General features: G+C 38.5%; 1 protein-coding gene across 1 annotated transcript in view; it reads right to left on the reverse strand.

The window, feature by feature from the left end:
• LOC110038431 (peptidyl-prolyl cis-trans isomerase CYP37, chloroplastic) overlaps positions 1-11,956 on the reverse strand; it is a 74,735-nt gene extending 62,779 nt beyond the window's left edge. Inside the window, exon 1 of the mRNA XM_020743278.1 lies at positions 11,671-11,956. Coding sequence (XP_020598937.1) covers positions 11,671-11,901 — 231 coding nt within the window. The 5' untranslated portion in view covers positions 11,902-11,956. The remainder of the gene's footprint in view (positions 1-11,670) is intronic.
• Positions 11,957-18,955: the final 6,999 nt, after the last annotated feature.

Below are 18,955 nucleotides of genomic sequence, written 5' to 3' on the forward strand. Positions count from 1 at the left end.
GTCGGGCATATAGCTACGGTCTGAAGTTTTATACATGCCCCCGAAGCATTACCGATCAATGCAGATTTTTCCGATGGGCGGACAGTTTCTCTGATGCAGAGGATGACGGTGCTAGTGATTTGCGAGTTCCAGACGACGAGGGGCAGACACGGGAGCTACAACGTGTCATTGTTCGAAATAACACTACCATCATGCTACTCGTCGTGGTCGTATTTGTACAGTTTTTTTTCATTCTGATTCTCCTAGCCAGTGGTTGAGTGACATTTCTGTACTCTGTGCTATTTTGGATGTAAGAAACTGTATGAGTTCTTACGTTTTTATGTAAGAAAAAACGACTTCTTAGTGGCTTAAGGTGCATATATGTATTTTACATTTTATGCTTATAAAATATGTTTGTAAATTTGTATTTGTATAGATGGATTAATATTCATATACTTTGATATATAGATGAAAAAAAAATTTTAAACCTATTTGTGCTCCAAATTACATTTTTTTAAAAAAAAATGTATAAAGTGAATGTTGAAAACCATTTATTTTATTTAATTAAGTAAAAAATAATATTTTTTATAAACTTGATGTATATTAAGCCCATATTTATACAAATAAATCGAAATATTTTAAACAGTTTAACAGACAGGGGCAGATTGGTCATTTTTACATTAACAGCTGGCTCACAACATTTTTCACACAGCTGCACCAAACAGACAGTCAACTTCCCCACAGCTGCTTCCAGGGGCAGCGCAGCTGTAGCTGAAAAGCTGAGAATCTGCAGCTGCGTCAAACAGGCCCTAAGTTGAAGAAACAGTTTTCTACCATCGAAATTTCTTAAAAACAACAATAAAGCAGTTCCCAAAACAAAACTGTGGTGGAGGTCTGAAAAACAAAGCAGGCATAAAGTTGTCCAAAACAAACAATACGTGATAAAAATCTTTTTAAACTCAGCAAATGAGGTGATGGCTCTCCGCAAGAAGTGGGAGAACGACTAAAGCATAAATAGTTTAAAATTTATAAAGAAAAGAGACATTCAAGATGTTATCAATATCAAGCAGCAATATGACCGACTTGAAATAGGCCACGGGATTAGCCGAACTCGTCCTCTCTCTGTATGATTCAACATGCAATATTTCAAAATTTTTCAAGGGTTTCACTTCTGCAATCTCACTATAGAATGCATTACTAATACATGGTTTCTACTTTTCAACTTGCCTAGCCAAATAGAGGGACACTCCACGTCATTTAGTGATAGGTTTCATCTATAAGAGGTGTAGTACTCAATATTTTAGTGCTTTAAGGTTATCATCAAATGATAAAGTCGGGAGAACCCCACGGTATCTACATTCTCAAATTTGCATGAAGAGCTCATTCCAAAGTAGTATGGATCATCTGAACGATCCCTCTTCCATATCTGTGAGTTGTTTATTGGTCACAAACACTTGATTTTCTATATTCTAGGATGCTTCTCCATTGAGGTGATCTGCTTCTCACATTATCTAATTTTTAGTTCTTGATATTAATTCATGCATATAACTCTTAAAAAAATTGTTGAACCCAAATTTGTCAATGCATACTACTTACTAATAAAATCTATGAGATTAAAATAATGAAAAAAACATAAGGTGAGAGAGGATCTAGAGAGCAGCTATAAAAATTCTATTTAACAATTCAAGGCTTAGAATACTATCAAGCCCCATTGCTCTATATGAACAACTATTTATTTAATTTTGGGTAAGTACTTCAATAGCTTTTTTAGGAATAAATAAATAAATATATGATTAGACAATAACAAATACATGTGGGCACTATAATAATTTTTAAGGAAAGTACACGGACAACATCTTGGGCAAGTACTTCAACAGTTTATGTGGCCAAATAGATAGAGTCGCCAATTTAATATAAAAAGTGGTTAATTGAATAGAAGAAGTGGCCCCATTGAATAGATGGAATTATGAAACTTCTTTTATACTTGATACCCAAATACAGTCATATACGTAAACAAGGCTTTTTCAGAGGCATAACATACCTTGCGGGCTTCGAATGCCCATATTTGAAGATCAAATCATTCTCTAGCTAAGTAAACCAGCCAACGTGGTCGAACCAGACACACCTGCTGAAGTGGTCGAGCCAAGCCCACCTGCCAAAGTGGTACAACCAAATCCACCTACCAAAGTGGTCGAGCCAAGCCCACCTGTCGAAGTGGTCAAGCAAAACCCACCTATCGAAGTGATCAAGCTAAGCCCACCTGTCGAAGTGGTTACGCTAGTTCGAGGCAAATAAACAGCTAAAAAAAACCATCATTATTTTAAGGTACAAATGTCAATTCTTTTTTATGGCATCGCCTGACACCTGGATCACGATCTTTTCACTAAGACACTGGGGACAGTCGTAGTATTGCATGCAAATATAATATTATAATTTTTTCTCTCATGTCAATGGGAGGTCAGGAGATCGAAGAACTAGAAAAAAAAAAGGACTTTGAGATTCTCTCTATAAAAATTGACTTATCTCTCTTGTTACCCAGAAGCATAAACACTTTGTATGCGCTAATTCCTGGCCTCCTGGAAATCCTGAGAAAATATCGAGTGAAAAACAGTAGCTTTAGCAACACAAGGTTGCACTAGAGAGTTTGTAACGCAGCAGCTCAATAAGTTAAGAGAACAAGTCCTAAAAACTAAATAAGATTTTAGAAAAGAAGCCTCTAGATCTAGTTTCAAGGCCACATACGAGGTTATCAAGATCGGCGGTTCGGAGACAAGAAGTGAAAAGACAAAGGACCACCGAGGCTAGAGTTGCCTGGGCAGGAACTTGACGAGCTTTTGGTCTAGGGCGAGAAGAAGTAGAAAAAGAAGATGAAAAGAATGACTTATGTCACAAAATGAGAATCTTTTGAATCCTCAAATGAAGGAGCTAGAAGAAGAAAAAGGAGACAGAGATCGTTAGAGAATGCATTTTCAAGAGAGATTGCGGAAGTCAAGGCACCAAAAAACTTCAAGATTACTTCTCTTGAATTTTATAAAGGGAAGTCAGACCTTGCTGACCATATATTCTTTTGAATCAACTACATGACCATTAAGGATAAATGGCATCCAAAAATGTTGTTTATTCTTTACAACGTTGAAAGAATCAACTATATGCTAATTCAATAACTTACTTGCATGAGTCATCACCTCCTTCAGAGAGTTCAAATTCATGGCTCGTATCGTTAGCGTGCAGAAGCCGCTGAAAAACTCTCAAACTCTCCTTAACATCTGTCAAGATCCCGGGGAGAGCCTCAAAAGCTTCATCACATAATTCAAGCAAGAAATATTAGACATTCGGGACCCAAAACTTGTTGTTGCCAATGCAACCTTGGCTCAAGCCCCTAAGGAAAGGTCCGTTCAAGCATACACTTGGCTTACAAAAGCTGAGAACTTTGGTCAAGCTCTTGCAGCTTACAAACAAACATATTTTTATCGAGGAATACAATTCCCAACTTAGCTCCTCCTGACAGCAGAAGCAGATGAAATATTTCAAAAAGATATTTATCCAAAATATCAATGTTCTAATGCTTCTCGAAGTATTTGTAAGCATCAAAAACTGATTGAAATCATTCCAGACCAAAGACAGTAGTCTTTCGTTGACTAAGCTTCTCAAACATAAGTTTATATTCTCTTCATAATTCTTACCATTTGCTTATATTTTGAGATCTCCATAATCTCAGCAAAAAACTCTTTCTTGCAATTTCCTGCCCTCTAACAATTTCTTCAAAACGACAACTTGTCGAAACTCATTTACTGTGGTTTCGTCGACCCTAAACTTCTCATTAGCTGCCAAAGATTAGGCCTTCAGTGCTTCCGCTAAGGCTTCATCATCTTTTTTAAAACTGTTCAAATAGGCATTTTGATCGGTCAAAGTAACTTAGTCTTTTGTCTAGAGACTTTGGAGCTGACCTAGGCCCAGTTCCAAATCGGTCCTTCAGCGGTCTCTTTCCGCACATTTCGCCTGCAACTTGACATTCTCCAACTTCAAAGACCCTAGATCTTTTAGGGCCACCTTATAGGCTAACATCAGCTCCTGATAACTTTTTAAAAGCTGTCGATGTGACTGGCACATCGAGTGACCCCACTGTTAGGCATTCACCATGTTCTCCATCACTAGCAAGGGGAACCCTCTCCTATTCGACTTCGCTTATTTTCTCAATTCAGCGGAACTTATAAAGTAAAGTTTGTCAGAGTATGAGTTATCGACACCCAATACTTGATCAAATCCATAAGCACCCTTGTCATTGTCTTGTTAAACAGGGTGATTCGCCCTTTAAAGTAAAACTCTTCCCATGCAAGAGTCGCCAAAGAGGCATCAAAGGGAGCACTGAAGATTCCCTATCTGTCGCCTCAACACTTGGCCACTTCAGTTCCCTTAAGTTGAAGATTGATCTGAGCAAGCACTAGGGAAACTACCAGAACAATTCATCTGCAGAGTCTTAGACCAGTTCACTTTCTGGTCACCTTTCCCACGAAGGCAAATGAGGGGACTTCATCTTCTTCGTCCTTATCATCCACAAAAATGCCCAGACTACCCCGACTCGACAGTCCAGTTGCATCCTCGCCGTTCAAGGAAAGTCTCGCCAACTTTATCTTCAACTAATCCCTCAATACAAAAAGAGGCTTTGATGCTTTCCTTGATAACAAAAATGAAAGGGCATTAGTAAAGGAGTTATTAAAGATATTTCAAATAAAGAACTCACCAAGTAATGCATTCCTTAATCGTGTCGCACTGATAAAGACTTACACATCGAGCTCCACTTCCTCAAGGCATCTAAAGCTAAAATGTTTCACTACGAACATTCTCGACGAGTCTGGTCCTCCTTCCTCATAAAGCTAGGATGAAATAGGAATCCTCCAACCTCCCCCGCTTCAAGCAAAACTAAACTTACTCTGTCAGTCTCGGATCTTGTTCGCAGGTCCGACCATGGTCATTGCTCAGCCAAGAAAATCACTGTTGCGCCACCATAAAACTTCGGCCGAAGAATAGTCCTAAAGAGTTTCATTGACCAAAACAAGTTCTTGACTCGCAGGAACGGGATTACAGCCAGTATTACTAACATAGAGTTGGGGCAGATCTGAGTGAGTGCCAACCCATAAAAATTCAAAACCTCCTCTAACTCTTAACACAAAGGGAATCAAAGACTTAACCAAAACTGATTGTAATAGCAGCATCCCTCACCCTTGCAAACAAAGTCAGGCGCTTCATCTTCTCTGGCAGCCCTCTGGGTTATCAAATTGTCGAAGACATACTTGTTGTGTTATCTTCACCGGAAGTCTTCATCTCCGGCGCAACTATGAATTTATAGACATAAATCATAAGAAGAGCCTTGAGGAAAGCTATGATTGCACAAAAAAGGAAAACACCAAGGAGAAAAAAGAATTCAAGAAAAAATGATTGAAGATTTCTCTAGAAATACAAACAAAATACTAATGTGGCGTCAAAATTTGAATTGTTCCACGCATTTTGCTCGAACCCAAATGACATAAGTCGGAATACTTCACACACCCAACATTCCCACCAATGAATATTATGGAAGAGAAATAAAAATAAAGTCACACACATGCCACATAACTTAATCACAGCGATTAACGCATCAAGACAACAAAGATGAAAAAGCATGAACTGGCATAATAGTAAAAGTCGAGAAATTGTACCTAGTTATCATAATTTAAAGTATAGATATCGACAAATAAATTTTATTCGAAAAGAAATGTTATCAAAACAATCACAAATCATTAGAGGCACCATCTCCCTCGTCGTCTTCATCCCTTACAAAGTCATAGTTTTAAAGCTTCATGAAAATGTCGAGGAAATAACCTTTATCACCCCATTCAGGGGAAAAATACCTCCACTCACTGAAACTTCCAGGACGAACTCTATAGCCTACTCATAATAATAAGTACAGAGATCTTCATACATCGAAATACTAGTGAAGGTAACAAGGAACTTCTCTTCAGTTCTACTACCCTTCAGATATTTCCTTAATTGGGCCTTAAAGAAATTCTAGCCTACTCCTCTAGTTCGTAATTTCTTTAATAGCTTTTATTTTGCCTTATTGTTCGCATCATAAATACGAGAAGTTGTTTTTTTAAAATGATTGAAACTCGAATCACCTCTTGTTGGAGCCTTCTCTTATCGTCAGACAGCTCCTTCACGTGTTAACATTCTCTACCCAACCTTCTTAACTAATCAAGCTTCAGGCCGGCCTTTTCCACTCTAAGTGCCACTAATTCTATATGTTGCTCAGCCAGCATAGCGCCTTGATGTGCAATCTCTTCTTTCATATTTCCACCAGCTAACTCGGACTCTCTTCTCCTTTGCTAAAGAACTATATGCCAAATCAACCGAGTACGCCATTTGCCATGCAACCACCATACTCTCCAACAATGCGATGTGGGGATCTTCAGGCTCGACAGCCTGCATTGTTTCCCTCAGGGAGCCCGAGTTGATCATCAAGCCAAGGTGAAATGCTTTTGACAAATGTCCTCTCTTAAGATGCCACTCTTGGCTCAAGTCATTTAATGCTCTGGCCCTGCCTCAATTGGCAAAAAAATTTGACCTCCCATATCGGCAATGCCCTAAAGAACTATCGTAAAAGGAGTTTCAAGTGGAAACATTCGTCTCTTCTTCACATGATCAGTCCTCCATACTTTCAAGTGCGTGCCAGCAGAACCTCTTCTTCCCAAAAGGGCTTATCTTTTTCTTCCATCATAGGCTCGGCTATTGGTCTTTTTGAAAAATCCACCGCACGCCCTTCTATCATAAAGACTTCGGGTTGAGTCACACGAGACTCCTCACAATGGACATGTAGACAGGATCCTCTTCTTCAATCTTCCCCTCTTCCTCTGCAACACTACCCATGAGCGTCGAAAGACCGACAGCATTAAGAGCCAACAGGAGGTGCATGATCGTATATGCAACCACTTAGTATATCCACTTCACCTAATTTTATGAGAAAAACATAAGAATAGTCAATTAATCGTTATAGAACTCAGAGAAGTACAGATTCCACCACAAAAATAGTTAAAAGCAAGACGCTTACCTTCCAACATTCTTTTGAAATAACCAGGCGGCGGTGAATCACCTGATATCAATCTTTGCCTTTGTCAGAGCAGGGTAACTTTTATCCTCCTCAAGTGTCAATAGAAGAGCACCAGGCTTTTCCCATCAAACTACAATAGTTCAGTCAAGATCTTCACCCACTCTTGCAACGAACAAAATAGAAACGCTTCTTCTAGTCAACTGGCATCTTACTTGTAATGTCAAAGAATGTCAAACAAGACGAGAATGTCACCTTATTGTCATCCTACACTTTAGGAGTAAAACCCTGACGAAATAGATTTGTAGACCAGAACAACCTCCGAGCAAACATACATAATGACTACCATCAAACTCGCAATAAAGTTAGGGTTGATCTAAGCAAGCACAAGTCCGAAGAAATGCAGGATATCCTCTATTTTCTCGCACAGAAAATCTCAAACCTGAATGAAATTGAACAAGACAAACGCATTGCACATGCATGTGAACATTATTGTAAGATTCAACCCTTCTTTCATGCATTAAAATAATCACATTGTTGAAGATGTACAATGACTGTGCATCAACCACCATCTTATCATCCATCTGTGATCCTTTTGAAAGTCTGGCCGATAGGAAGGAGGTAGCACTTTTCTTCAAACCAATCACCACTGTCGAAGAAAAAGCTATCACAATAAGATAAAAAAGTTGCGCTGAAAAAGCAAGAAATGCAACTTTATCCCATTTTCTTCCCTCATATGGACAAAAACGTACTAAGATTTCACCTCAAAATTCACAACCAAGATATCAAAAGAGACGAATATCAAATAAATTATAAATAGTCTTTTATAATCAAAACGTTCTAAAAAAAAGATGGTCAATTAAAGAAGAAGTTAGAAAACTCTATTTCGCTCTTATTCAAAAACCTTGCAAACAACTATAAGCCCAAAAATTAATTTCAGGAGATAAAGGTAAACCACTACGACAGAGGAATAAATATCCAAGTAAAATAGGAGTAAACTGGTGTTCTTTACACCAATCAATGTAATGAGTCCTGACTGGAGAAGACGCTCAATTACAAACCGACCTCAAGACAGAAAATTGTCTGAACTATTCGACTCGAGATGACGTCTAAACACGACTAACTCCGTCTTCGTCACCTCCAACTCTCGTCGTATATCGGTGAAACATTCCTCTACCCTTGCCTACAACTCCATAATTTGTTTGTGCTATTTCAGGTCAACTACCACCTTTCTGGCCTCATGATCAACAATGTGTTCCCTGGCATCCCACCAATGCTTCCTAACCTTTGACAAGCCTTCCTCCGGCATGATCAGGCGACACTTCAGATCATCTTGCTTCATAGTATGGATCGCCACTAGTGCAACCGAAGTACTTGTTGCCAATTTGTCAGACCTCCGAGTACCTTCAACTGGAGTAAACTCCACATTTGGATCCAGAACAACATCCCCCTCCTAGTTTGGTCAGCAGCTGCTACGACAGGCTTCAGTAGGGGTTGAACATGGGCATCTCATAGTTTTGATCCCTCTGCATTTCCATCATCATCCTTTTCTGAAGCAAAAAGAGATCATATTCGGGGAGAAAAAAAGCTTCAAGCAGACAAAATAATGTTGTATTAACTTCAGGGAGCAAACCAACATTGCCTTACTCTGAGAATTTGCCTTCTTTACAATACCCCCAATAGGATCGTGCAACTTTAAGGTCTCCACTAGGAGATCACAAGATGTATCTTCCCCTGTAATGTTCCACTCCCTAAAACATTTGGTCTTCTTCTACAACTCATTTGTTAAAGACCAAGGTTCCTTCAATCTTTGTTGATAAAGTTTGGCCAAAAGGCACGACCTTCAGATCCTCATCTCATTGACAGTCTTATCTATCGTAAGATGCCAAAGTTGGAAATTTTCAAAAATCGGCAATTCTTTTTCAAAATAGGACCCCACAACTCACAGAGAATGTGTTTTTATAGGCCTTGAAGGGAGTACATCTTTAAAATTTGTTATCTACTATAATTAATGATATTTTTTAATATCAACTCTATTTTTTTTGGATAGCATAATGGAGTTGCCACGAAAGCTGAGAACACACATATCCAAGATCATGAAAAAAATGAAACAACGTTTATTCTCTAACAAGAATACTATCAAGAACAATGAAGTCCTAACTCCTACTCTTGTTATCTTAATCTTTTCAAAATTGTATCCAATTATGTCGGAAAAGAATCAGTTTTAGTTGTAAAATAGCTCGAACAACTAACCTCCCTTATAATATGAAGTAAGATCATCTGGTTTCAACAGACAGAACTAGGTAAGGTCTAATTCCTCGTAGGTGTAGCCAAATCCCTCCCAGGTCAAGGATTCATGTAGTCGATCCCAGTTAGTGGGAAAAAGGCTAGTTATTGTAGTTGTATTGTACTCCCGGTCTGAAAATCTTTTTAACCCAGCTATAAATTGTGAAAAGAAATGAATATTTTTTTGCAGTCAAGTGAAATCGAGAATCCGCATTCTCTCATTTTTCTCACAGTCTCTAACCAAAGAGCCAAAAGATTTATAGAACTAAATATATACCCAAATATGGTCATATACTTAAATAAAGCTTTTTCAGGCGCATAACATAAGGGTCAACAAGCCTTACGGGCTTTGAAGACCCACATCTAAAGATCGTGTCATTCTCGAGCTAAGCCCAATTGTCAAAGTGGTCGAGCCGAACTCACCTGCCAAACTGGGCGAGTTGAACACATGTGCCAAAGTGGACGAGTTGAACGCATGTGCCAAAGTGGTCAAGCCTAATCCTCCTGCCGAAGTGGTCAAGTCAAACCCTCCTGCTGAAGTAATCGAGCCAAACCCTCCTGCCGAAGTGGTCGAGTCAAACCCTCATGCCGAAGTAATCGAGCCAAGCCCTCCTGCCGAAGAAATCGAGCCAAGCCCACCTAACAAAGTAATCGAGTTAATCTAGAGCAAACAAGCCACTGAAACAGAACGATCATTACTTTAGGGTACAAACATCAATCCGTATTTATAGTGCAACCTAACACCCGCTTTATAATCTTTTCACTAAGACATTACAGGCAGACGCGGTATTGTATGAAATATAATTTTATATTTGTTTTTTCATTTGTATAATAGGGATGTCAAAGGGAGCTTTTAGGGGGATTGAAGATTAAGAAATAAAGGAATTTTGAGATTCTCTTATTATCAAGAAGTGGAAACCCTTTCTTCGAACAGATTCCTGACGGCCCAAAAATCTTAAGAAAAAATAAAGTGAAAAACACAAGCTTTAGCAACTCATCCATCATCTTCTTTCATATCCTCCTTATAAAAACAGGGATGTACGGATTCACAAACAATGCGGGATCCTACGACCTAAAAGGATTTAACAATACTCTAAAAGAGCGTCATTTGAATCACACAAAAGACTTTTTGATACAGGAACTAGTCAAAACCAACGAGAACGAAAGCAATTTTTATTAAGCAAATGAATTAGAGTTACAACACAACACAAAACGATATCTCTCACTTCTAAGAAGACCAGTCGGTCCAGCAGAGGGTTGGACCAGGATCCATGTTGGTCGGTTTAGCAAGCAGCCAATTCAGTCGCAGAGTGTAGCCTCCCAGGTTTTGTGTCTCCCGCGCCCTGTCTTCCTCACACACGTCCCATCTCCCAACCCAGTGTCACTTCTAGGTTGTGGTAAGTGACTTCTAGGCAATGGCGAGCCTATCTAAGTTGGGTGTCTCATTAAGTTGAGTGTGTATCTTAAGTTTAAGCAAGTGATCTAAGTTTGGACATGTGCCTTGAGCTAAACAAATCCTGCTAGGATTGATGGATGACCTCCTATATAGGTGCATTTTTTTTATCATTATTTTAAAATGCATGTTTTAAGTATATAGTTACACTTGGTTTTAGGTAATATTAAAAAGAGGTTTTTATATACCAACCATTCAAAATATTAAATATAATATTTTAACCACTCAAACTTTAAATATAGTATTTTAATCACTTTCTTCAATACAACCACTCTCCTAAACCCACTCATGAATGTTTCGAGTGAAGGTTTTGGGTGGTTAAAATATTATATTTATAGTATTGGTGGTTAAAATGCCATATTTAATGCTTTGAGTTGTTTGTATGTAAAAACCCTTTAAAAAAATTATACAGCAAGCCCTAATAAATGTATATTGTAAAATGAGTAAGCATAGCTACCTTTCAGTTATTAAATTACATAGAGATCTCATGCTGATTTTTAAGTAAGGAGTGAGTTCATGTGAATTCATTGTCAGCATTGTTTAATTTGTAGATTTTTGGCAAGTAGCATTGAAGTTTTAGCTAGTTCTTTTAGCAATTTGAGTTAATAGCCATAAGTGACTTTACCTAGTCAGCCTTAAGGGCGAATATGCTTGATTGAATTAATCATTTCTTTTGCCGACCAGCTTTGAACATGGTCAATTTTGATTGACGAGGCTGGTCCAACTTAACCTATGTAACTTTGGGTGTACAATATGCGTGCATCACTCTTAACACCAAAAGACACCGTTCAACAACCAAGAAGAATCTACTTTAGCGATATGTATGGAAGATAAAATTTCAGTAGGGCGATTTCCCGGCATAACAACTAACCTGTGTGGGCTGTAGCGTTGCAGAGGTGGTGCAGCAAGAGAAGCGGCTAGCCCTAGCTTGGTCTCCGACGAGCGCCCGGGAACGCTGACATAATTTTTTGAGAAAGATGTAAATGGGACGGTGGAATGGTCCGTTGTAGACTCCACCGAAGCTTAACGAAGATGGAAACACCACCGACGCCATGGATTTTAGTGAAGGAAAAGCTCGCCGGAGGTAAAGCATTTTATCCATTTCCCATGACGATTTTGGGTCGGGTCAGACCAGGTTGGATACGGTTCCACCTTAACCCGTGGTTCGTATTTGATATTGAATTGAGCCCGATTCGATTTAAATTTCATACGTGATGGTTTAAATTGAGCTATTTATATTCATTTTAGCTCGGAAATTAAAATAAACTAATTCGTTTTGATAGACCGAGTTTAGATTTAATTAATACAAATAAATTCTATAAAAATTTATCATTTAGATTCTAAAATTTTAATTAATATTACATTATTTATGTATAGAACTTTTATAAATAAATAAATAAATAAACTTCGAGCTGATTTCACGCCAGCTAGAGCTGATCCGTTTATGATTCAAATCTGTTCGACAATTTTGATCTATGGTTTTAGCTTGTAACGCGGCTAGATTGCTTCGCCAAAATTCAAATAAATTTTTGAGTTACTAATAATCTTCGAGCTAATTTCTCAATATTATTTATGACCTCTCTCAAAAGTTTTTTTGAGACATGTGAATACTTATTATCATATTAGGGCGAATAATACTTTTGTTTGTAATTGTAAACATTTTAAATTTTGTTTTGCTCAAAATTTTCACCGCTGAGCATTTTTTTTCAAAATGATTATCTTTTAAAGTTGCACGAAATAAGATAAAAATGCAGGTAGACAACAAATAGGTGGGACTCGCGGTCAAACTATACGAAGACTCGGTCAAAAATTGATTTACTTTATGAAAGTAAAAGTTGATGTTAAGTCAAGAGACGAGCATTTCAAAGTTCTAATTAAACACTCCTTTCGAAAGGCGAGTCGACCTATGTAGCTGGCCAAATGAAGGACAATTGTAAATTAGGTCGAACGAAGGATGTTCATACACCAAGGCAAACAAAGGATATCTTTGAATGAAGCCATACGAAAGACAGCTCATAGTCAAATGAATATGACAGGTGAGCCAAAGAATTGAAGTCATGCATAGGTTTGATCGAGAAGTCTTCACATCGTCCTCATGTGCTTTGGTTCGTCATAACCGAACGAGGAGCACGTGCGACAACCAAAAGTCATGAGGGGCCACCATCAATTCATTATTAATATATTTAAGTATATTGTGCAAATGACCTTAGTACCCCTCAGCTTCTTTGCGTAAAGGAGGGTCTTAAATGTAATTACTTAGAGTATCTCCTATACCTATAAATAAGACTTCATTTTATGACGAAATGCTTTAGTGCTCTCATTTTCACTATTTACCTCTCATTCCTCTCTCATATTTTCTCCTTTTTTGCTCTATTCTTGAGTGTGATTCTCACATTTTATGATTCAATATTCTAAAAGGTGCGGTGAACATGGAACAATGCTACCAACAAGAAGAGAAGCACAATGCAAGGAAAAAATTGTAGCCCATGAGGAAGTATGGAGCCAAGTGGTGGACATGGATAACACAAGGGAGATTGTGCAACAACAAGTGATAGAGAAGAAAGAACAATTAATGTTGGAAATGACAACATATGATAGGTGCTTTTCAAGAAGCTCTAGTCAAGCGAAGTCAAAATATGAAGAGCCAGAACCCCCAGGCATATAGACATCAAGAAGTCGATCGCCAAGATGGGCTAGCACCCAACGAAGGGAGAGACGGATCGACACTCAACGGTAAAAAATATCAAACAATAAAGGAGAGAGATGAGGACTCCCACGCATTCAAGCGTTGTTTACTTCTTACCACATTGAGGGAGTTGGCCCTCATGTGGTTCAACTCCCTCCTGACATAAGTTATCCCCTCCTTTGAGTTCAAAAGGTTGTTTGTAGCACACATCATTAGCGCAAAAAAAACTATGGAAGAAATCCCAAGCTCTCCTACAAATCATGCAGAAAGAAGGAGAGACCCTCCGCTCATACGTCATAAGGTTCCAGCAAAAAATGCTAGAAATTCAGAACCTTGACCTCTTAATCGGAGGTAAAAAAAGTGAACATTTCTAATATGGCTTAGGCTTGTGTGAGCCAAAATCAATGGATGAGTTACTGGAAATGCCCAACCACCATATTGCCACAGAGGAACACATCCTCAATGATTGAAAAGAAGCCCGGAAAGCCGTCGTCGATACTAAGTCACAAAAGAGAGCATTGATAGACTATGGTTGGCAAGTGAAAGATGGCCCGCCATCCTACCTGTCATCATTATGAAGGGAGCCAACCACACCATGAAAAATAAGGGAACACTAAGAGCAACAATTGAGAAAGGAGGTCTCAATACCTTGATCAATAGAGGACCCACCACTACGAACAGCTGCCTACCCAACAAGAGCCATATAAAATGACCCCCTGAGAATTTCAATGGTCGAATTGGTAGAGGCCATCCAAGATAAATAATATTTTGAAAAATCTCAGCAGATGAGGGTTGTGAGTTCAACATGAAATCAAAACAAGTTCTACGCCTACCACAGAGTTCAAGGCCACAACATAGAACAATGCTAACACCTCATAAGCCTTCTAGAGGACTTGATCAAGGCTAGATAGTTGAAAGCATTTTTAGCTATTGGACAACCACTCATATATAGAGGAAATCCCCAACAAACATAGTGTCCAACAAACCCATCCGGGTGAACACCATCTGGATTGAAGGAATAATACCAGCAATACTTGGAGGAGGTAGAGAATCTTATCGACGATCAAGCCTAAAAAGAGTTCAGTCAGGAGAATTATGTGTCACCGCCCTCATCTCATGATGGGTGACACATCCCCACATCATGTTCACAAATGAAGATTTATCAGCTAAAGGTAATCCTTATAATGACACAACTTTCATTACAGCTTTGATTAACAATCAACAAGTGGGAAGTATCCCCATCGACACTGGGAGCTCGGTAAACATCTTGTTCAAAGTGATATTCAACAAGCTTAATCTTGATACACAGCAAATGACGGTCCCTTGTGGGCATTTTTATGGGTTCTCAGAAGAAAGGAAGAGACCCTCGGTGTGATTGCACTGGCAATCAACTGAAGAGACAAGGGCAAACAATTCACAATAACCAATGATGTTTTAGTGGTTAATTCACCACAATTATACAATGCTATCTTCAACTGACCACTAGTAAACAACTTCTGGGTAGTTTCCTCCACTTATCATGTCGCTGTGAAATTCCTAAGAGTTGGAGAGAATATAATTATTCTAGGAGACTTAGAGTAGTCGAGAACATGCTACCTCTAAGTGGTGTTAGCATCGACCATGAGCCGCTTGATTAGTAGAACCAGAGAGAAGGCGGTCTGGAGACCAGTGAGACTACCCTTCAAATACTCGCTAAAGATGATGAGAATGGTATTTTTTTTCTAATTAGAGTGTTTTTTTATTCCAGGTTAAGAGATCTCCTCATCCAGACCCGCATGACGAATTGGGACGTCTTCATCTAGTTCGCCACAGAAATGCCAAGAGTTTCAATAGATGTCTCATGTTATTGACTGAATATCGATCCTACAGCTCGACAGGTGAAGCAAAGTTAAGATTCTTGGCCGGTACTCTAGTTGAACTCCACGAATAGGTGAAGAAACCGATGAAAGCGGGACATATTTATTATGTTCAATACCCAACTTGGGTGTTCAATGTGGTTATGGTGCAAAAGCCTAATAGAAAGTGGTGAATGTGTGTCGACTTCACTAACCTAAAAGTTGTCTACCTGAAAGATAGTCATCCATTGTCAATGATCAATGTGTTGATGGATTTGACAAGCAGACATTTCATGATGGGTTTCCTAAATGCTTTCTTCGAATACCAGCAAATCAAGATGCACCCCGCAGACTCAAAGAAAATGGTATTTATCACTTGTAAGGAAGTGTATGCTATAATAAAATTTCCATTATGCTTAAGAATGTTGGGGCTACTTATGAGTGACTGATGGATGTACTTTTCACAAAATAAAAAGGAAACATTGTTGAGGTGTATGGGGATGATGTATTGATAAAAAGTAAAATGGTAGAACAACACATAAAAGACTTAGCAAAATAATTAAAACTCTTAAAAAATTTAATATGAAGTTGAACCCCCTAAAATGAATCTTCGCAGCCTCAACTAAAAATTTCTAGGTTATCTTCTAAAGGTAACAAGCCCATCCCAAAAAAAAGTGCAAGCATTTCTTAACATGTCTTCTCCCCATAACACAAAGGGGGTACAAAGACTGACCGCTCGAATAGTGGTTCGTTGCCAATTCATTTCAAAGCTGGGTGACAAGTGTGCAACATTTTTAAAAAAATAGAGAAAAATTACAAACTTTGAGTGGACTGCTGAATGCAAAGAAGATTTCAAAAGGCTCATAGATTCTCTAGCCTCGCCACCACTCCTCTAGCATTAGAGGTCGGCCGAGGAACTCTCTTTGTATCTTGGGGTTGGAACCAAAGCGGTCAGTTTATTACTGGTCTGGGAGGAATATAAAAAACAATTGTTATTTACAACAGTTGAGTCATGAGGAAAATCAGGTACTCTGCTATGGAAAAACTAACTTTTGTACTTATCACATCTGCCCATAAACTAAGGCCCTACTTTCGGACAAATCCAATCCAAGTCAACACCGATTATCCCCTTAATTAAGTCCTCACTCAACCAGAATATTCTGATCGACTCCTCAAATGGGTGGTGGAGCTGAGCAAGTTTGGAGTTTCCTACAGCCCCCTGCCAGATTGGAATGAAGGCCCAAGTAGTGACAGACTTCATGGAAAATCTTTTTGAACCACCTGAGCGTTATGTAGCCTATCTAGTGAGCACTACTATCATTAAATCATCATAGATTTTAATGCCACTAACAACCAGATGGAGTACAAGGCACTGATCACTAGCCTATGCGTTGAGTACCATAAGCGAGATCGCCACATCTATGTGAAATCAGACCCACAACTCATAATCAATCATATAAACTGAACTTTTGAGGCTCAGGATGTAGTAATGGCCGAGTACCTCGCTCAGGTAAAAATAGTGATTGGGTGGTTCACCAGCTTCAAAATCGGCAACGTCAAGCAAGAAGATAACTATTTGCTGCACTTTTTTAGAGGTCTAGTCTTTTTTCCTTAGAAGCCTAGGATCTAGCTATAAGACGTTCCTGTTGACTATCCTAGAAGACTAGTAATGAAACCCTATCCCACTAGAAATTCTAAATACTTCTTTGCCCTTCTTGGAGTTCCACATGTTTGGTTATAACCTCTAGCACTTAGTAGGATGGAGTCAAGCATGGGAGAACTCAAGATGAGTCCCCATAGGACTGTCTGCCCTTAGGGTTAGTCCTGGGTTGTGTGGTCTTAGTCAGTCTTGCACACACACTCTTAAACCCCTCACCTTCACTCACAACCTAAATCCTTAACCAAGCATGCCTAGTCTGGTTCCCCACTCTTTTGGAAACTCATGTGGATGGTCCCCCAAACCATTAACCCTAGTCTAGAGTTTGGATAAGAGCAGCACATGGTAGATCCAAAATGGGATCTCCCTTGGACTCATGACACCATAAGGGTAATTTTATGATTAGCATCTTCAGTTGATCACATTCTACCCAAATACCCAATTTTGGTCTTTTGCCCCAAAATTTTTCCATAATTACCAAATTGCCCCTTAACCATAAATTTTCAAAAATTTCCAAAATTCTCAAATTCTCTTCAAAATTCATCCCAAACCATTTCAAACCACTAAATTACCCAAAACATCCACAATTTCAACTATTTATTTATTTATTTTTTAAGAAAGCCCGCATGCAATATTATATAATGAGAAAAGAGTGTACAAAAGAGAAGGATTTGAGGATCCCACTATAAAAAGAAAAAATTACACTAACGCCACCATGGATCTTCCATCTGGTATACAACACACACAAGACCTCCAAAATTTAGCTACATGTGTTCCCAAAAACCCAAAAGTAAAGTTAGATATGCAATAGAGGTAATCAGTGAAAAAAATAAAGAAATTGAAGGCAATGTTTCAAAAAAAAGAATAACAGTAAATATAAATTCAGTAATCAATTTTTCGTCAGTGTAGAGCGACAGCCTAAGCAAAGAAGTTGAACATAAGATGTGGATAGCATCACAAAAACTCGGGATGCAACCATCATTAAAACCACTCGACCATGGGAGAGCATCTCCATGCAATTTTTAGAGAGCATGGGTTCTAAACCCTTCAATAAAACCAAAATAATAGAGGATACCACCATCAATAACACCACCGTACATTGAGATCAGCTCGATAAAGGCAACACCAAAATGCGGAGCAACGCCACCATACATTACAACAAGAATAACACTACAAAAATATGGGATACAGCCATCAATAACACTGAGAAGTAAGCATAGTGTAATACCAAAACATGAAATACCAGCAAAGCGCAGTATATAATCAACAATAACACCACAAATGCGCAAAATAACACCAGCATACAGAACGCCGAGCATCCACCAGACTATGGAAAACCACCAATGATAACACCAACAAAACGTGACGTACAACCAACGATAACAACACCAGACACAGTATCAATACAACCAATGATAACACCTCCAAAATGTGGAATACCGCCGTCGATAAAAACCAACAACTAGTATGCAGTGAGCATTCAGAGTAAAGCTGAAAATAACACCACTAGGATGCAAGATACAACCAATGATAACACCTCAAAGCAGCAAATTAAGAATAACGCCACCTAATTATGGAACACTGATATGCCTAAAGTATATATTATTTTTTAGACACATTTTTATACCTATTTTTGAGATATTGTGCTTTAATGGAAGATATTTTTGTGTTTTTCTTTTAGGTACAAGTAAAAGGTGAAAGATGCTTAAATGAGTGAAAAAGGATCAAATTTAGAGTAAATAGGTGAAAAATGTGCAAAAGTATTTTGGCGCCTAAGCACAAGATCAGGCGTTGAAGCGCCAGTTAAATAGAGAAGGCCGAGCCTAAGCGCTAGAGGCCCCGCGCTTAAGCACCAGTGGTAGTTATTGGATGAGTAAATTTGGTTTTTATAAATTTTAAAGAGGTTTTTGAGGCACCTATTGACTTAATAGGTGCTTACAACCACCCTGGACAAAAATTATTGTGAAAGGATGCATCT

This window comes from Phalaenopsis equestris, unplaced genomic scaffold, assembly GCF_001263595.1.
Source record: "Phalaenopsis equestris unplaced genomic scaffold, ASM126359v1 Scaffold232805, whole genome shotgun sequence".
In the NCBI taxonomy this organism is placed as follows: domain Eukaryota; kingdom Viridiplantae; phylum Streptophyta; class Magnoliopsida; order Asparagales; family Orchidaceae; genus Phalaenopsis; species Phalaenopsis equestris.